The sequence below is a fragment of the Gouania willdenowi genome, chromosome 8, assembly GCF_900634775.1.
Source record: "Gouania willdenowi chromosome 8, fGouWil2.1, whole genome shotgun sequence".
Classification (NCBI taxonomy): Eukaryota; Metazoa; Chordata; class Actinopteri; order Blenniiformes; family Gobiesocidae; genus Gouania; species Gouania willdenowi.
This window is the reverse complement of record NC_041051.1, coordinates 32,148,786-32,167,125: the sequence shown is the minus strand read 5'-3', so window position 1 is coordinate 32,167,125 and position 18,340 is coordinate 32,148,786. Positions and strand designations below refer to the sequence as shown.

At 37.0% G+C, this 18,340-nt stretch overlaps 1 protein-coding gene across 1 annotated transcript in view; it reads right to left on the bottom strand.

The window, feature by feature from the left end:
• Nucleotides 1-18,340, bottom strand: part of tmem104 (transmembrane protein 104) — a 42,776-nt gene extending 24,436 nt beyond the window's left edge. The window contains exons 1-8 of the mRNA XM_028455135.1: nt 18,116-18,340; nt 17,213-17,279; nt 16,658-16,779; nt 14,502-14,583; nt 12,961-13,054; nt 10,074-10,154; nt 4,678-4,777; nt 3,907-4,003 (exon numbers count right to left, since the gene is read on the bottom strand). Of these exons, the coding sequence (XP_028310936.1) occupies nt 3,907-4,003; nt 4,678-4,777; nt 10,074-10,154; nt 12,961-13,054; nt 14,502-14,583; nt 16,658-16,779; nt 17,213-17,257 (621 nt within the window). The 5' untranslated portion in view covers nt 17,258-17,279; nt 18,116-18,340. The remainder of the gene's footprint in view (nt 1-3,906; nt 4,004-4,677; nt 4,778-10,073; nt 10,155-12,960; nt 13,055-14,501; nt 14,584-16,657; nt 16,780-17,212; nt 17,280-18,115) is intronic.

Here is an 18,340-nt window from a genome sequence, read left to right as displayed (position 1 = left end):
ACGATAGTGGGTCCCTGAGTGTTTTTCATTCTTCCAAGGGGGGCGCAGCAGAAAAAGTTTGAGAACCACTGGTCTAGAGAGTTACTGAATAGACGAATATGAATAATTTCCTCTAATCGTGTTCCAAATCTCACAACTCCCTGTTTGTGTAGCAAACGTGCATCATGGGAACGCATATACATTTAAACTTATCAACAGTAGTTGGCTCTATTAACACTATTTAGCATGTTTGCCACAATTTCAGGAAGATTATCAGCCATTAAAGTCAGAGAACGATGATTCTGAATTTTGAAACAGGAAATAGCAGAAAGGCAACTTCTCATATAAACTGCTCAACAGGAGAAACCTCCTTTTCATTTATTTTATTACGTTACATTATGTAGATTAAAAACAAGTTGATTGTATCATGAGGTTCTGTTTTGACATATAATACGTTTTTCTTCTCCTCATCCGTCCTCGCTCCTCCCGAGACGATGCTGGACCAGGACGGGACAGCTGTTCTCTAGACTAAATATAACTCACAATCTGTGAACACAACGCACCCTGAGTGCTGCACACCTCCAGTCCCAGGACAACCTGCCAACGCCACTCAACACGCTCACAACCAAAGTTAGAGGAGAAGAAAGGCAGAAAGGACGCCGACAAGTCTTCACCGACAACTTTAGAGTCGGTAATTATCTCAAACAGCTACAATAAAACATATTGGTCAGTATCCACTTTAAAATAAAACCTCGTCGCCAAAATAAAGGTTCAGGAGAGCGGGGACCCCCACTGTAGCTGAGGGTGGTTGAACACAGACATGAACAGTAAAGAACAGTCATGTGGAGACAGGACCATCTATAAGGGGGAATAAAGGGGAGAACCTATTGGGTTCATCCATCCATAAAGTCAGTAAAATGATGGTCCATTGTCGTGAATAATATCCACTGTTATCCAGGGCATTTATTATTATTCGTGCTATAGTAAATAGTCATGTTAAAGATGTAAATCCTTGTTAAAATCAGAAATAAAATGGGTCAAAAGTAACAAAAAATGGTGGAAAAGGTGGTGAAATGGGATTTTAAAAACAAAAGAAATGAATTAAAAGTTGTAAAGTGGCCAAAACAGACAGAAAAAGTGGTAAAAAAGTGTTCCAAAGTGTTAATATTGGAACAATTGGAGTAATGTAGCAAAAATGCATTAAAAGGAACAAAAATATGGCAAAAATGATTTGGTGGTGTTGCAGAAAACATGTAAAAATAAGGAAGAATTGGCTTGATTCATTCATAAAATAATTTATTGAAAACATCGGGCGACCCCCTCCCAGTGTCTCGTGACCCCAAATGGGGTTGAGAACCTTTGTCTACACGTATGAATGAAAATAATCTTTAATGTTCCTCAGGCAGAAGAAAAGCAGATAAACACTTTGACGATACTTTGTGACCTGAGGGTTTGTGGGCAGTTCAAAATAATAAGGCGTCCACCCTGCAGCGTGCAGACAGTAATAAAGTTGGATTGGATGAAGGCGACGCTTTGATAAAGTCTGATGTAACGTTTGAAACGCGCGAGCCAATGGGAGCGTCTGTGAGCGCTGCGGGGAACACTGAGATTAGATTTTCACAGACTAAAGGAAATCAAAGGTCAGATTTAAGAAACACGAGTTTTTATCTTTCAGCTTCTGCACAAACAGTAGCAGCAGAACAAAGGACACGATGATTAACGCTCGTCCTTTAACGCTGACTAGTTTAAGAGTCGGTATTTCAACAACCTATTGTGTGGCTTTTCCTTTGTAAAACTCAGTTTTTGCTCTATTGATCTAGCCATCCTCAAATCACGGAAATACATGGAAAACCAAGAATTTAGAAGAAATATGACCCCCAACACAACACACAGAATAAGTCCAAAAGTCAGAAAAAAAAAAAAAATCACAAAACAACAACAAAAACATTCTAAGAATAGTTGAAACGACAAAAAGAAAAACAACAACAGTAATCCCCAAACTGGGATCGTGTCCCCTAAGGGGGGGCATAACAGCATTGCTTGGACCTTGAGCATGAAAAATGGAAAATAGTTATTTTTCTTTGCACTTTATTATTACTGTACTAAAATATTAAATTTGTATCTTATTTTTATGAGATTTGAAGATGAATAGTCCAAATTTTTATTTTACCCTTTTTTTTTTCGATGTGGGGGAGGCTCTGAAAGTTTTTCATTCTTCAAATGGGGGCGCAGCAGAAAAAATAGACGAATACGTCAAAGCCCGCTCATAATTGCGTTTAAAATCTCTATAAATACATAAAAAGAAAGAAAAATACAAGAAAAACACACAAAACAACAAAAAGACACAAACAGGGGGTGCTAGAATGTATTTATTTTACATTTTTGTCACGATGGGGTGCTCTGAGAGTTTTTCATTTCTTAAATGGGGGCGCAGCAGAAAAAGGTCTAGAAAGTTTGTCAAATAGACAAATACATCAACGCCCGCTCATAATCGCATTTAAAATCTCTCGCTACGTAATTACACGACTGTGCAGGATTTCACTGAAAATAAAATCTAAATATCTTTATGACACAAACAAAAGCCTGACTTACATTTTTTGGGACCATATCACACAAAGACATACAAATTTTAAAAATTCATAAAACAACAAAAAGATTAAAAAAAGAATACAGAAAACAACAGAAAAATACAAGAAAAACACACAAAACAACAATAGAAAAGGACACAAACCTATGGTAATGCTCAGATTGGTCATCATTATAATGCTGACATGAATGTTGATGATCATGTGACCCTCAGATCAGACACAGTCACATGTTTGTGGCCCCGCCCACTGTGATAAAAGTTGCCCATCTCTGCTATAGATCCATCCAAAACCATCCAGGGATTATTTGAGCCACAAACACTTCCAGAAGTTGAAAATCTAAACATCAGCGTTATTTAAATGTGTACCATGCATCCCAGAGGAAAGGAAGAGGTGAGGAGGGGGAAACTTATCGACCAATTACGTATGGCCTGAGCTCCGTGTCAATATGCAAGGAGGGGGCGGAGTCATCTGAGGAGGGACATCACACATCCATCACTGTCACTGAATTAACAACTCACAGCATCACAAGGACACAAAAACAGGCCGTGATGAGGACGCAGTGTGTGTGTTACATTTTCTGCAATTACAATTGAAATTAAAATTACTTCCCCCTAAAAGTCAATTACAAAAATGTTCTCAATTACTAAATAATTTCAGAAAGTTTATTTTGTCTTCTTTTAATCATATATTTCTTTTTTTCAGGATGTTTACTTTGATCTCCTGACATGTTTCGACAGCAAACTGCCAGTCTTCCTCAGAGGCATCTGCTGATTGTTTTTTGCCCATGTTTCCGCATAATTAATCGGATAAGTTCATTTTGAACAATATGTTATGGTTTAAGGTCCAAGATTGGACACAACAAAATCCAGAAAAGCAAGAATATAGCTCAGTTAAATTAAAGTTTGTGCTTTGTGAACAATGCAATCATAATATTCTTTATTCATATTACACTTTATGTTAGCACTCAGTGATGGAAATAATAAACACTATTTTGTTGTTTAAGACCATTTATTGTTTTCATTGATTCAGTCATAATCCAAAATACATTTAACTGGAAAAATGTTTCTTTTCATGTCAAATATTTAGATCAATCAAGATGAATTAACTACAAAGTCTCTAATCAATTAGATAATTTTTTTTGATTGAGTCCCACCTCTAACTTGTATGGTTTAGTACCTAATTTTGGAGTTAAATTGTCTGTTCATAATCTTTTTTTCTAGTCGCATGAAGAAGAGAAAATGAAATTAGAGTATTGATCTTTTTCCACTGGTACCATCCAATGACAACGTCGGTATGGATGTTATTGATCCGCTGCCTGACTGAGTGAAGCGGTACTCACCAGAAACACCCGGTACGCGTCTTTTCTGGTGACCGAGCCCCAGCAGAGGTCAGTGTCATTGTATTGCACAGTCCCAGCACTGCACGAGTGGTTCCCGCTACACGCACACACACACACGCACACACACACACACACACACACACACACAGTTAAACAAAGGTTGGACTATTTAACCTGTTACGCCACAGCCAAAAATCACTTACCCATAAAAAATAACGTTTTCTAAGCTTCTACATGACCTATATCATCACAACGTTTAATTTTTTTTATATTATTAAAGTAAGACCCTTAGAGGTTACAGATGATATGAAATTTTGAGAATATATGATACTGTGTGACAATGAATCATGTTTAAAATACAAAAATCTGTAGTCAAATATAAAGCCAATGTTCATTATCAAAGGCTATAAAAGCAGAAATAATTGAACTAATATATGAACATGAACTGTAGCAAGTTTGGTGATAATGATAAACAATAGGCCAAAGATACACATGTTCTTGTGAAAAAAAAAAAGTTCAGGCGGTAGCCCACTTTGCCACAACTGTGCCAAAGTTTTCCACAAGTTTGGGAACAAGTGTGTAACTGTAAAATGTCAGTTAAATTGATTACGATCATTATTAGTCTTATTTTTGACCACTAGATGTTGCAATTTGGCTTGAAATAAACACATATTCATTTTTATTCAGGTTTCTGCTGTGCCATGCGTAATGCTATTTTTTCGAAAAAGGCAGAGTTTGCGGAGTTGTCGACTTTAACCAGTTGCCACTCACCAGGCCACCTCCATCAGTGATATGGGCACGGCAGCGGCGTAGATGGCCAGGTCTCCGTACAGGTAGATGATGATGCAGATGTAGAACATGTTTACTCCAACTGAAACACACACCGACATCATTACTCATCAGTACTTTCAGAGCAGGACAGACCACAATGACTGGAACGAGGCGCGTCTCACCCGTGGGGAATGACACCCACACTTTTATAAAAGCAAGCAAAAATGAATCCCCCTCACTCTTTTTACAGAGGGATTTATTGTTGAAAACCTATTGGTCCAGTTAGACTGATTGAATTGTGATCAAGCCAATCACAGCCATCCATTTGACAAAGCCGCTGTTCCAAGAAGGTAAACAGAGTAAACTGCAATGAGTAAAGTGTGGCAAAAACGTGGCAAGAGAAAAGTGACTAAAAGTCTTTTTGTGTATATTTGTTGTCATTTTGTGTTTTTAGGGATAGTTTTTGTGTGTTTTTGAAGTGATTCTGTGTATTGTTTGCACGTTTTCTCATTTTGTGAGTTTGTGGAGTCAGTTTTGTTGTCATTTACATTTGGGGTTGTGCAAGTTTTTCGCTCAGGGGAGGAGCTTTGAGTTTCCTAAGCTGTAGTTTAATGTTTGATAAATATTCTTCAGTAGAAGCTCCGCCTCTATAACTAAACCTGCTGCCAATGCGGGTTTCCAGTGTTTATCTTCTCCTAATCATCTCCTAAGATTCCGTGTTGGATCATTTGACTTTGGGTGCAATTAGAGCGATTTGTTTTAATTGGAGCTGAGTGATGACACTGAGATGAAGTGAGAAATCAAAGGATTAGGATGTGTCGTATCGTAGAACACATTTTGCAGACACGAGTCTCAGAGGAGACAGCACAGACACATTTTTCATTTTTGCAGCTGTCCAAACGCCTCACGGTGAAATATGCTTAATGGAGCATGTGTGTCAAACCGGCCCGTCTCCATTAAAAGCCACTCTGCTCTGAGCTTCCTCTGCCCCTGCTCTGGGACGCCCGTTTGTGCTAAACCGACTCGTCTGATTGGTTTGATGGAAAATATTAATGGTGTTAATTAAAGGGCTAATCACTGTACGCCGAAGGTTCCTCTTTGATGCTGGACAGTAACAAGATTTGAACCATCTGTTGTCCTGCAGACGAAGCAGACATCCGTCCATCGAATAAGGCCTTAAGTTGGGAGGACAAGTTTCAAATTAGTCTTTCAGTCGTTATTTTGATCCCCAGTCTTCAGGTCCCGAGTCGTCCTGTCCTGAGTCTTTCAGTCCTTAGTCTTCCAGTCCTTAGTCTTCCAGTCCTTAGTCTTCCAGTCCTTAGTCTTCCAGTCCTTAGTCTTTCAGTCCTTAGTCTTTGGTTTCTTTGGAGCTTTGTCCTTCCAGTCCTCTTCCTTGGGTCCTTCGTCTTCTTACTGTAACCTATGTCATTTGGTCTTGAATTTTTGGGTCCATTGGGTGTTTGTCCTCTGGGTCTCTCTCCCTGAGTATTCATCCTTGGGTCTTTTGTGTTTTTAACCTTTGTCCTTGAGTCTTTCATTCTTGCGTTATTTTAGCCTTGAGTCTTTTGTGTGAGCACCCTTTGGGTCTTAGCTCTTCTTGGTAAACCTTTGCCTTTCAATCTCTAGTCTTTGGGTCTTAGTCCTTGGTCTTCATCTTCATCATCTAAAAAAACTGAAGTAAGACATGAGGAATCACTGGGTCCATTCCCAGCGGACAAATAGACTCTTCTGGAGGCTAAAAGTGCTACTCGATGAGCTTTTGACGCAGGAATCGATTATTTCCTTCTGAAACATTTTTTTTCTAACTTTAAACCTTTGCAGAATGCCACAGATATTCAAGATCATCATGAGAAATCAGCAAAGAAGTCAAAGGTCAAAGCCCTCCAATTTTTCCACGATCACAAAAAACACAAAAAATACGAAATTCACTTCCTCAAATAGAAAAGGCAATATTGTTAATATTATTTATTTTTTAAATGAAATCAAAAAGAAACTGCAATCTAACCCTGAATACATGTGATAAGTAATTGATGTCCTAAAGACGTTGCATTCAGCTAGATTTTATTTATTGGTAATACATTAAGCACATTTTATGTGAAATGTTTACATACATTTTCTTTGTGTGAAATATGTGAAAAATCTGAGTTTTGAGACACAAAGCCTCGGTTTCTAAAGGATCTTGGGTTCAGGGAAACAAATTAAGCCTTCAGGCTACAAAGTGTCGCCCTCGCACTGAATATCGAGCTGTTGGGTTGAAACCGCAGGTCTTTCCTACTCCTGAAATTAAAGTAGAAACAGGACGCGTTGTGACGCTTTGGAGGAAACGATCGCAGCCCAGCAAACGATAATGACATCATTTATCTTCCTGAGGTTCGGCGTTCTCCTCATTTTCAGTTTTGGTTCTGTGAACAAGTGTGACATTTAGGTAAAAGGCACCAAGTAATTAGAAATGGATACTGGGCCAAATATATAACACTTTTTTCCTTGATCTGATTTTTTTTTAACATATCCATCAATGTAGACGAATGTTTGGCCACGATCTGATTTTTAAGTGTTGATTAATGGTCAAAATCTACCGAACCAACTTTTTGGGGTTTTGAGTATCTATCCATTGCTATTTTTTTGTTCCAAGATCCAATTTTTGGGGTTTTGGGTATTTGCCAATTTTTATAAATACAGTTTTATTATTTTTTTAGTTTCTGTCCATTTTTCCCCGATATTTTGCGTATTTGCAGATTTTCTGGTTTTGGGTATCTATTGATTTTTTTTCCCCGAAACTGTATCTGATTATTATTTCTAGTTTGTAGATTTGCAAACTGCTTTTGTAATTAATGAAATAATCAATTAGGTAATAAATGCAATTATAACGCGTTTAAAACTAAAAGCACCATCTTTATTTATTATGATTCTCACATAAAAACAAGTTAATAATAAGGATCTTAGGGCTTGGTGTCTTACCCGAGGACACTGCTACACATGAAGAGGTAAAGCCTTGGACATCAAACCTCCAACCTCTTGACATTCTACTACTTGTAGTTAAAAATGGCAGCTTTCCCATTCGTAGCAGCTTGGATCTGATCCAGACATCCCTAATATTCACCTGTTTGCGTGGTCAGTCAAGGTCAGAGAAAGTCCAAACACAGGAGGAAGTCAAACGCCCTCTAAAGAGCCGCTCGTCAGCAGCAGGAAAAATGCTTTTAATTGGCTTCAGAGGTGTGGAGGAGAGAGCTGAGGTGCCATCACGCCTCTCTTCATTATCTCTGAGCAGCTGTGACCTCGGGACGGCTTCACGTCTTCTTCTTCTCTTATCTGACGACTTTAGCAGTCACAGATCACAATCACGAGTTTCCTCTGACTGTTTGTTCCCAGAGCGAGAACAGAGCAGAGCCTCGGCCTCTTTCTAACGAAATAACCTTCAGCTGCACTTCAAGACCAAAAGTCACATGACTGTACGTTCAGTTAAAGCCTGGTTCGAGACTGAAAAAGAAGAGAACTGCTTATTTTGTCTTTGCTTTTCTGTGAGTTATTGGTGTTTGTCCAATAAAAGGTGATGTGTGTACACGATTCTGTGTGGATCAGATCTGACAGTCGACAGGAGAGAGAATATTTAGACATCGAGGCAATCCTTTCCTTTACCAACCTTACCGACATCCTATAGGAAACAGAGATTTTTATCTGACTGATAAGTAAAATAAGTCAGCTGATAAAGCCTGCATGCATCGGGCGCTTTCAGACTAATAAATTAATCAAATATTTAATTCATTAATTCATATGTTCTGGGGTAATGCAAAGAGCTTCGGTCCAGAAAGATAATGTCAAAAATAAATATATTCCACCTTATGATTTAGGTTGATCAGCATGAACGCAGCATCAGAGATACAGACAAGTTAAAAGTGAAAGTGATCAGAGTGTCTGTTTATTCTCAATTTATAACCTCATCAATTCCTGCATTACTACTTTCTGCTTTTACTGCAGCACCAGTGTGGTTTTTAGTCTGAATTATGGATTTTAATTCTTCATAATTTTTGAGAATTATTCGTCAATTGTGACGTAAGTTTCTCTGTGATTGTGATTGGTCTGAAGCTGTAAAATCCACCTCCGTCACTAGAGCATGCACGTAGCCAGGCTGGAATTAGCACGCTTAATTCAGCTTGTTGTAATCTAGATTCGTAGGACAGCTTCTGTCTGACGGACAATAGTTGGTTAGGTGAAGCTAACGGAGATAAAACCAGGATATAATTATCTAACTTCGTAGCATTAGTTTTGATCTTTTGGTGACTTTTTTTTATTTTATTTTATTATTTGAAGTAGTTTGTGATTTTGATGTATTGTGTATTTTCATTTTGTGTGCTAGTCAATTAATTTGTATCCTTTGTGGGTTTTTTTTTTAAAAACTTGTTTTTTATTTCAGCTTTTCTCGTATTTTTCTGAGGTAGTTTGTGTGGTTTTGTAATCAGTTTGTGCTTTGCAGCTTGTGTGTTTTTGCTGTAATTTTGTGTGTTTTTGTTGTCATTTTGTCTATTTTGTTATCAGTCTGGGTTTTTGTTGTTAGTTTGTGTGTTTTTAGTGTCAGTTTGTGAATCTTCCACCTGACAGTGTTCAGTCAGTGAGTTTAAATCGTGGTGAAGTAAGAAGTTCCGGCTGTTGTTTCTTAATCCTGATTTATTCTATATCAGCGTTTCAACAGACGAGGAGAAGCAGAGCAGAGCGGGGACACACACACACACACACACACACACACACACACACACACACACACACACACACACACACACACACACACACACACACACACACACACACACACACACACACACACACACACACACACACCCATGTGAGTGTGAACGTGAACACAGCGTGAGAGCGCCACCTGCTGTCAGAACTTCCTCCAAAATGTGAAAGTCAGTTCAGCACCACAGACAGCTCAGTTTCAAACCAATAAAACCATCATATATTGTTAATAACCAATAATAAAAACAAACTGTGTAAAAAAAAAACCCTACAAAAAAAAAAAACATTCTGAAAAAGTTCACAATATATAAATTAATTAACACCATTTATTTTGTTTAATGTTTGTTCAGAATCGAGTTGTTTACAAAACTTGCCAAATTCTGTCTGTGGAATATTTATTTTTAATCAAAATATCAACATAACTTTTGTTTAAACTAATGAAGTCATCAAGTCTTTCTGTCATTTAGTTCATTAAAATAATTTCATTAATTAAAATGTGATCAAACTTTCAGTTTATTTGTTTAATTTGGAAATAAATGTTTCACTTTGTGTCTCATCATGTCTGAATCTGAACAGAAAGAGTCCCCCCCCACCCCCTTCAGAGGATGAATCAAGCCTGATCTTATCCAGGCTTGTTTTATCTCATCATATGAAATCCTCACCTTTGTTGAAGAACATGGAGGCCATCTGACCCATCTCCACCCGCTCCAAGATGTCAAAGTGATCCGTGTGACCCGACCGCTCTGAGGACACAACACGAGCATCAGCATTAGCATTATCATCACCATTAATCTCATTATTAATGCTACTATTATTATGATTGTTAAGTAAGTAAGCTTTATTTGTTTATTCTAGTTCAGGAGCCAAAAACAGAGGGGTTTGACCTAAAGAGGGCCACAGATTTTAGGCGGGAAAACGAGCAATGTCAACACTGACGTTGCCCTCGTTTGCACATATAAATGATACGTAAAGTATGTGAGACAGACAATTATGACCAAACAATAAACAACCTTAAACTCTTAATCAGATAAATACATAGGAGCAGATTCACTAACGGTTTAGGGGTATTAAAACGTGTGCAAACGTCACTCCAAGTGCTAATAAGCCGTACAATCTCCAGAATCAGCAAAGCGCCCTCAGTCCATTTAGCGCGTTTCCCTCTAATGAATATGTAAAATAGGCGGAGCTCACAAGGCGAGCAAAAAAATGGGAGGAGGAAATGAAAATAAATGAATGCAGTGGGCGCAATGCAATTCATCAAACCTGGAACTGTTTGCAGTGATTGTTTTAGCACCGGAAAATAGTACGACTGACAAGCAGGTGCAAACACGCACGCAGAGATCAGCTGCAGTAAATGTTGATCCAAAATACAGCGGAGATGGAAAAAAAAGGCTCCAGTTAACCTTTATAGTATAAGAAAATAATTCAAATCAAACAATAGTCAATATTTAACATCCAGTAAAGTGTGTGTGAGGGAGAGAAAAAGCTGGATGCTGTGCGTGGACCCCCATGGAGGTCGCTTCGGATGCACAGCTCCAGTGAGCTTCTGTGTCTTTCTCTCCATGTTTTGGCCGTCAATAAACTCGTTGATGAAGGAGCATCAGACCAGAATCAGCTGATCAGATACATAATTTACGCAGTGATGGCACAATGTTCACATATGAGATTGTGGTGACACAGCGCTACTCAGGAGCTCAGACCTGCTGGATGATGGTCAGTAGATCATCTTCAAATGGTGCTGATTGATTGATTGTCAGACTGTGTTGCTGCATTAACTCAGATCAATAGGACAGTTTGTGTCCAAATCTGCCTGTTTTTCATGGACTGATCAGAGCAAAGTCACGGGACCTGATGGAGCAACCACATTAAATTAGGGGGAAAAATATCATTAGGTTTTGAAGTTGTTTAAAAAATAAAATTAAATTTTTTTTTTATTTAGTTTTCTTCATTATTAAATGTTTGTGCAGCAGACAGAGAAGCCCATCTGCGATTCTCAACTGGTGGGTTGGGACCCAAAAGTGGGTCGCAGACCTTTACTGGGTGGGTCGCGGACAGCTGGTCAAAAAATAAATAAATACTTATATCTCTCATATTGGACTTGTCTTTTATTTTGAAAGACACTTTTTTTTACAGGCATGATGTGAACTGTATGTTGCACAGGAAAATATACAGATTTATGTAAAAAAACATATATATACAGTATATATATATATATGTGTGTGTTTTCAACATTTTTGAAAAACTACATTTGATTGGTTGAATTAAAAAAGATAAAATAAAATTGGGTCGCGATTTAATGACGAGGGCAAAATGTGGGTCCCAGGGTGAGACCAGTTGAGAACCGCTGTTCTAAAGGGCCTATGTTACGAATTTAGTTTAGATTAATCTACGCTAGCTGGTTTCAACTAACCAAACATTCCCTGTCAGACAGGAGCTGTCTTACGACCGTCGATCACCTATGATAACACGCTAATTGAAGCCGTGTTTACAGCCTCGCTACGTGCACGTGCACATGAAAGGGGTGGAGATTGCAGCGTCTGACCAATCAATGGAGAGAACAGGCAGACTGAGCGTCTTTACAATGAATGAAGGAACTGCTTTTGATCTTAAACAAATATAATGAATATAAATCCACAATGACAGTGAAGAGCAACAGTGAATCAGTGCAGCGCAGCAGGAGGCGGAGCTTTTATATTCGCTCAGATCTGATCCACTTCATAACTTGGTACCGACCAGGTTAGGTGTTCAGCTTAAGTTTAAAATGATGAATAATTAAAATCCATAATTCAGACCAAAGACAACCCTGTTGTTACAGAAAAGGCAGGAATGAGAGAACTCAGACAGGAAGTTGCTGACACTGTGCAAAGCACGAGATTGTTTATTACATTAATCCATTGGATGATAAACAGATAGCGCTCTGCAGTTAAACTTTATTACAGCACACACATGTTTCTATTCAAGTAGATCTCTATCACACACACTGGGATGAGAACACAATGTGCATGTTCCTGCTAATAATGTCATCCCCAGCGTATGAATGAATGAATGAATGAATTAAATTATTGATTTCACCCGTCCGCACACACGGATGGACACACAGGCTTCATCAGCTGACAGCAAATCAGTCTATTGGATATAAATCTATATCTTTCCTAAAGGATGTCGACGGTAAATGAAAGGATTAATTTATCATTAATAATCTTCTTTCCTAAACTCAGCTGTCAGATCTGCACCAACCAGGATCATCTGTCAATGGGCAGGTCATTTTCTAAAATATCTGATTGGTCAGGAGGCGGGGCTTCAGGACTCGCTAACGTCCAAGCCAGAGCCAAACCTGCTGTCGACCAGGTTAGCCATTCAGCATTAATTGCCGTAGTGATAAAGCTCCAGTGAGCTTCATAGTCCAGTACACACTGATTAAATCTCGGAAGTTAGCGCGATAAGAGGTAATCTAGATTCGTAGCATACCCCCTAAAGGGCCGGATTTGGCCCTCGGGCCTTGAGTTGGACACAGTGATGCTGTGTGCTGAAGTGTGAATAAATACTCACGGACTGACAGGATTGGTCGGCTCTCCGGCTCTGATCGGCCTCGAATCACCACGTCGTCGTCGGAGTAATCAGAGGTGGAGTCGCTGTCGTCAGACTAAATAAACAAACGCACCCAGGGTTGGGGTCAATTATAATTGTAATTGTGAAATTGATAATTACAACTATGACGTTATCATAATCATAATCTGTTGCTGTTGTAATTGTAATTAAATTATTATCGAGTTCAGATAACTGACTTTGTATTTGTAATTGAAAATGAAAATTCTATGAAAACAGTAAATTACAAATTAATTAAATGCAAAAACGGGGAAACCGTTACAGTTCTTAGGCTTACACACACGTAGTTAACATTCAATAAAATATGATTCATATTAACTTTTCTCTTGAGGATCACTTTACCATTTAAAAAAAATGTGAAATCTATGAGTATAGTGACAGAAAAAAGGCTCAAATGCCCACAACAAAAATATTAAAAACCAACATTTTCATGGATAAAGAAGATTAACAGTAACCAAAGTATGAAAAACAAATTAGATGATAGACAATGTTTTTAGGGTATTTTACAGCTGATTTAAGACCCCTTATCATAAGAGATGCTAACATAAAGCTAACACAAGAGGAATATTGCGTTTAATAAGAGTTATTTATTAAAGGCTCAGTAATTGTGATTAATCATAATTTAACTTAGTAAGTAATTGAGAACATAATTGTAATTTACTTTCAGAGAGGTGAATAATAATTCTAAGTTTTATTGTAATTGGGAAAAATGCCGGTCACCATAATCATAACTAAGTTGTAATTGAACATGGATAACTGAAAACATAAATGTAATTTCAAAATGTAATTGAACTCAACCATGACACACACTCGTCTTCACATTTTACGTCATGTGACACCTGCAGGCGGGCTTAGGTCATGTTTCAGTTTATTTGTTTCAGTCGAACAAAAACATATTCAAACATAAATCACAATTTAAAAATATATAAGAAGATTGAAACAGGCAATGAACAAAAATGCTTTTATACCTGACATAAATCATTACAATCAAGTCACTTTTTTCAATAATTCACACAAAAGAAATGCAAGCATTCAACAAGTACATTCGAGTTGCCTTTTTTCAAGCAATGCAAAAAATATATGTATATACATATACACACAGATGCATCATCTTTTCTATACAACATTTAACAAAAAACACAAACGTATTTCTACTGCTTCACATAACTAACATATAAAATAATATAAAATAAAATATATTGACATGTCACTCATTTTTATTTCTTTATCAAAATGAATCCACAAATTAACCCCTAGAATAAACAGACGTCTTTGTTTTACTTGCTTTTGGTAAAATAAACATAAATTGATCTCTGAGGCTGTAGTGAGAAGTATTTTTGAAAACCTTCTGAAAGAGTATTTATTCTTGCTTCCAACATTATCTGTGTTATTTTATCATAAACAATATGTTTAAATTTCATAGATTTTGATTTAACGAATAACGGATGTGTGTGGTCATAAAATCATGTGACCCGGGCTCTCACCTCCTCCTGTTCTCTCCTCTTGTAGCGTAGCTGAGCGTTAGCTGCCGCCATTGCCTCGATCACGAACGTGGTCGTCATGTAACTGCAGACAAAGCATTAAGAATCACAACATTTAGTAAATACCTGCTCCCTGATTGGATAATAAACAGATAACATCCTGTTATTACAAGAAGAGGAAAAAGTCTTTTAAATTGTACAATAAGATGCTCATTTTATTTTCATTTTCATTTATTTTTAAAAAGCAAGAGTTTCTCAAACTTCATTCAATTGATTCAGTATTTTTGGAAAATGTTGCACTTTAGTTAACATACAAGAAATCCTGATTTGTGAAAAATATTTAAGGAATTGTATCCAGGACTCATAGAATAATTAAATGGTAAAGTAAACTATAATGAATAATAAAAGCTGCAAGCAGTGATGAACGGGTCCTCGCACTCACACGCATGTTGGGACGTGGCGCACGTTGAGGTGTGTTCCATGTCGGGGTGTGGCAGAAATGTTAAAGTGTTGAGACGTAGCTGATCATTTTCAAGTATTATATCACAAACTTTCCTGCAATGTTCTGTGCAAATATAATGTCTATGACTTCCTTTTTCCAATAGGTGGCGCTATGACTATGAATGACAGTCGGGTTAAACCACAACTCATTTCTTGGGCATACAAATGAAAGTTGCTATAATTAATTAGCATCTACAAACTCTTCATAACGTCCATAAACGTGGCACATCATCTAAGTGAACAGGCTGCTAAGAGGAATATTTCAATCTATAAAGATTAAACTCTATTGTCTATTGTTTAATAACAACCAAATAAACATGTATGTTTAAAACAAAAATATCAATGTGTGAAGTACTTTAACAGTGCAGTGTTGAATGAAAGACGTATCTCTCTATAAAAGCAAGGAATGTCTGTCTGTCTGTGATGATGATGTCATCATAAAGCTGGGCAATTTGTAGGTAAAAATATTTTTTTATTTTGCAAAGTTGCGTTTAAAAAAAAAAAATTGACTTTTTTTTTCTGACTTTTTTGCGTTCCGTCCTTGTGGGTTACCGTAGCGCGATATGAGCCAGCCCGCTCTTTGTTTTACATTTGTTCACTACGGTGGCTGGGAAGTGTCAGGTGAATGCATTTACAGAAACAAACACAAATGCAAAAAGGTCACAACACGAATGCAAAATGGCCGCAACAGAAGTGTTTCCGACGGGCCGGTATTACAGACGAACACGTTTCTGGCGGATGTTTTCAACACGCCAAAACAGAGAAAATCAAGAAGAAGACATCGAAACACATATGAAAGTAAGTGAAAGTTGCTTAGGATACTCTTATATTTTTTATATCAGGCTATCATATCATAATACCGGTCCGTCGGAAACACTTCCGTTGTGGCCATTTTGCATTCGTGTTGTGACCTTTTTGCATTTGTGTTCGTTTCTGTAAATGCATTCACCTGACACTTCCCAGCCACTGTAGTTTACCCTTTGAGTAGGCTATGTGTGTGCAACAGGCATGTTTAATTTTTTATTCGCACTATGCTGAGATGTTAAGGGAAGAGTTTATCATTTTTCCAATTGTACTGTTACATGTTATAAAATATGTAGTTATCTGATTTCTTAATCAGAAAATTTAAGCTACTGTTTCAAGCTTTAACCTGGGTTAAAGCTTGAAATTGTTGAATGACAGAGCCTCATTTACTTTTTATTTTGGGATTGTTCTATACATTTTAACTCTTGAGGAGAATCACAGCATTAAAGTTGCACTTTTGAACATATATCTGATGTCTGCAGTCATTTTTAAATGCATTGAAAAAAAAAAAAAAAAAATCGAATCAAAAATAATTTTTTTCTTTAAGGCAAAATCGTCCAGCCCTATGTCATCACTGTAGAGAGTGATGATATCAGAATTTTGCAGAAAGTTCCACAGTGATGATGTCATCAGTTCCAGGTGGGAGAAAATACAATTTTCAAGGGGGGGCGCCATTGGGTCATTTTTCCATTCACATGTCAAATTCCCCCAAAATATTAAATTTTGGGTTCAAATTTCCATGAGTTTTTTAACGTGTTTAGGCACTCAAAAATGTGATCACTTTTTTATAGGGTCCTACGCACCGTTGTGCTCGCGCCCTAATCATGAAGATAATTAGGGTGCATGTGACTGACCTCATAAAGCCTAAGAAGGAGATGAGAGCCAGACTGACGACCCAACCCGCCGCCGCAAACGCTTTAGGCATCGTCAGAGCTCCGGTTCCCACAATCAGATTAAACATGTAGACCAGCCCCACCTGCGCACACGCACATACACACACAAGTCAAGTTTATTTATATAGCACCTTTCATATACAAAACAGTTCAAAGTGCTTTACACAAACCAAACATCATAGTAGCACAATACAAAATTACATTTAAAAAACAAGGAAGAATCAAAACATGTAAAACATCAATCAATAAAACAGGATAATATCAGATTAAATAGCGTGACTGTTTATTTATAAGAAGTGTCGAACAAAAATGTCTAACATTAACTTAAAAGCGCTGAGAGTTTGGGCAGACCTGCAGCTTTCTGGGAGTTTATTCCAGAGATGAGGAACATAAAAATGAAATGCTGCTTGAATTACAAAGTCTCTAATTATTTAGATAGAACATTTTAATCAATATTCAAGTCCATCTACTAATATATATATATCTGTATATATACACATAATCAAAGGAACTCACAAAAGCGGAGTACGGCTCTCCTGTGTCTGTGATTCCTCCGGCCATGGCTGAAGCCTTTTGTCCTCACCTACACAACAACAACAACAAAACAACAACAATAACAACAACAGGCCTGTGTTTGCCTCTGTGCTTCACTTAACAGGTTAAAAAAGACTGTTTCACACTTTAAAAAAAAAAAGAGAGGCCTAAACACAAGACCTGAAACAGTTCAACAGGCCCAGTCAACTTTATTTCATGACTTTTTGGTAGTGATATTATTGTGAACAATAAACCTTAAATTTCCCAATATTCAAATTGAATTTCTAATATTTAAAAAATAAAATAAAATCATTCATTTTAATTCATTAATTTGTGCATTGTGCTGACGAATATTTAACATAACCACATTTTAAAGTGCTAATTATTAATATTATTATTATTATTATTGAATACAAGAGATACTAGATTCATTTTTTATTTTTTTATTTTAAACAACTAAATAAACCCTAAATTTGATTTATTTATTTATTAATTGCTGGTTAATACCCGGAAGTTGTAAATGTGCTAAAAAGGAAAAGTAACAGCCGAATAGGAAAACGATTTGTGAACTTTATTGACAAATTTAAAAAAAACTATGTATGTTTGTATTTTTTACAATAATGACGCAGAATCTTAAACTGCACATTATTCAAACGGAATTCTGTGGTCATGAAAAAACCATTCTAAAAAAAAATTAAAATAGCCCAATATGAAAACGCTTCATTATGTGTATTAACAAACAAGAAACCAAAGTATAATGTTTGTATTTCTTAATAATGAAGCTGAACGTTTAACTGCACATTATTTAAACGGAGCTATATTGTTATATATAAAATAAGATAAGTAAAGGTACGTAAATAGTAAGAGTAACAAAGCACTGCTCACCTCCTCTCTCCCAGTCAGTTAGCTTTGCTTGAAGCTAAACTATCGTAGCTGCTGTTGGTTTAAATCGCGTCCTTCCGTTATTGAGCACCGTAAAGCAAACATTAGCCTCTGTTTAATTTAATTTAGTACTAACTAGTATAACTGCACTCAAAGTGCAAGCTAAGCACTAGCTGTGGGTAAATAAAACCAAAAACCAGCTGACATACTTCCTCATTATCACGTGTC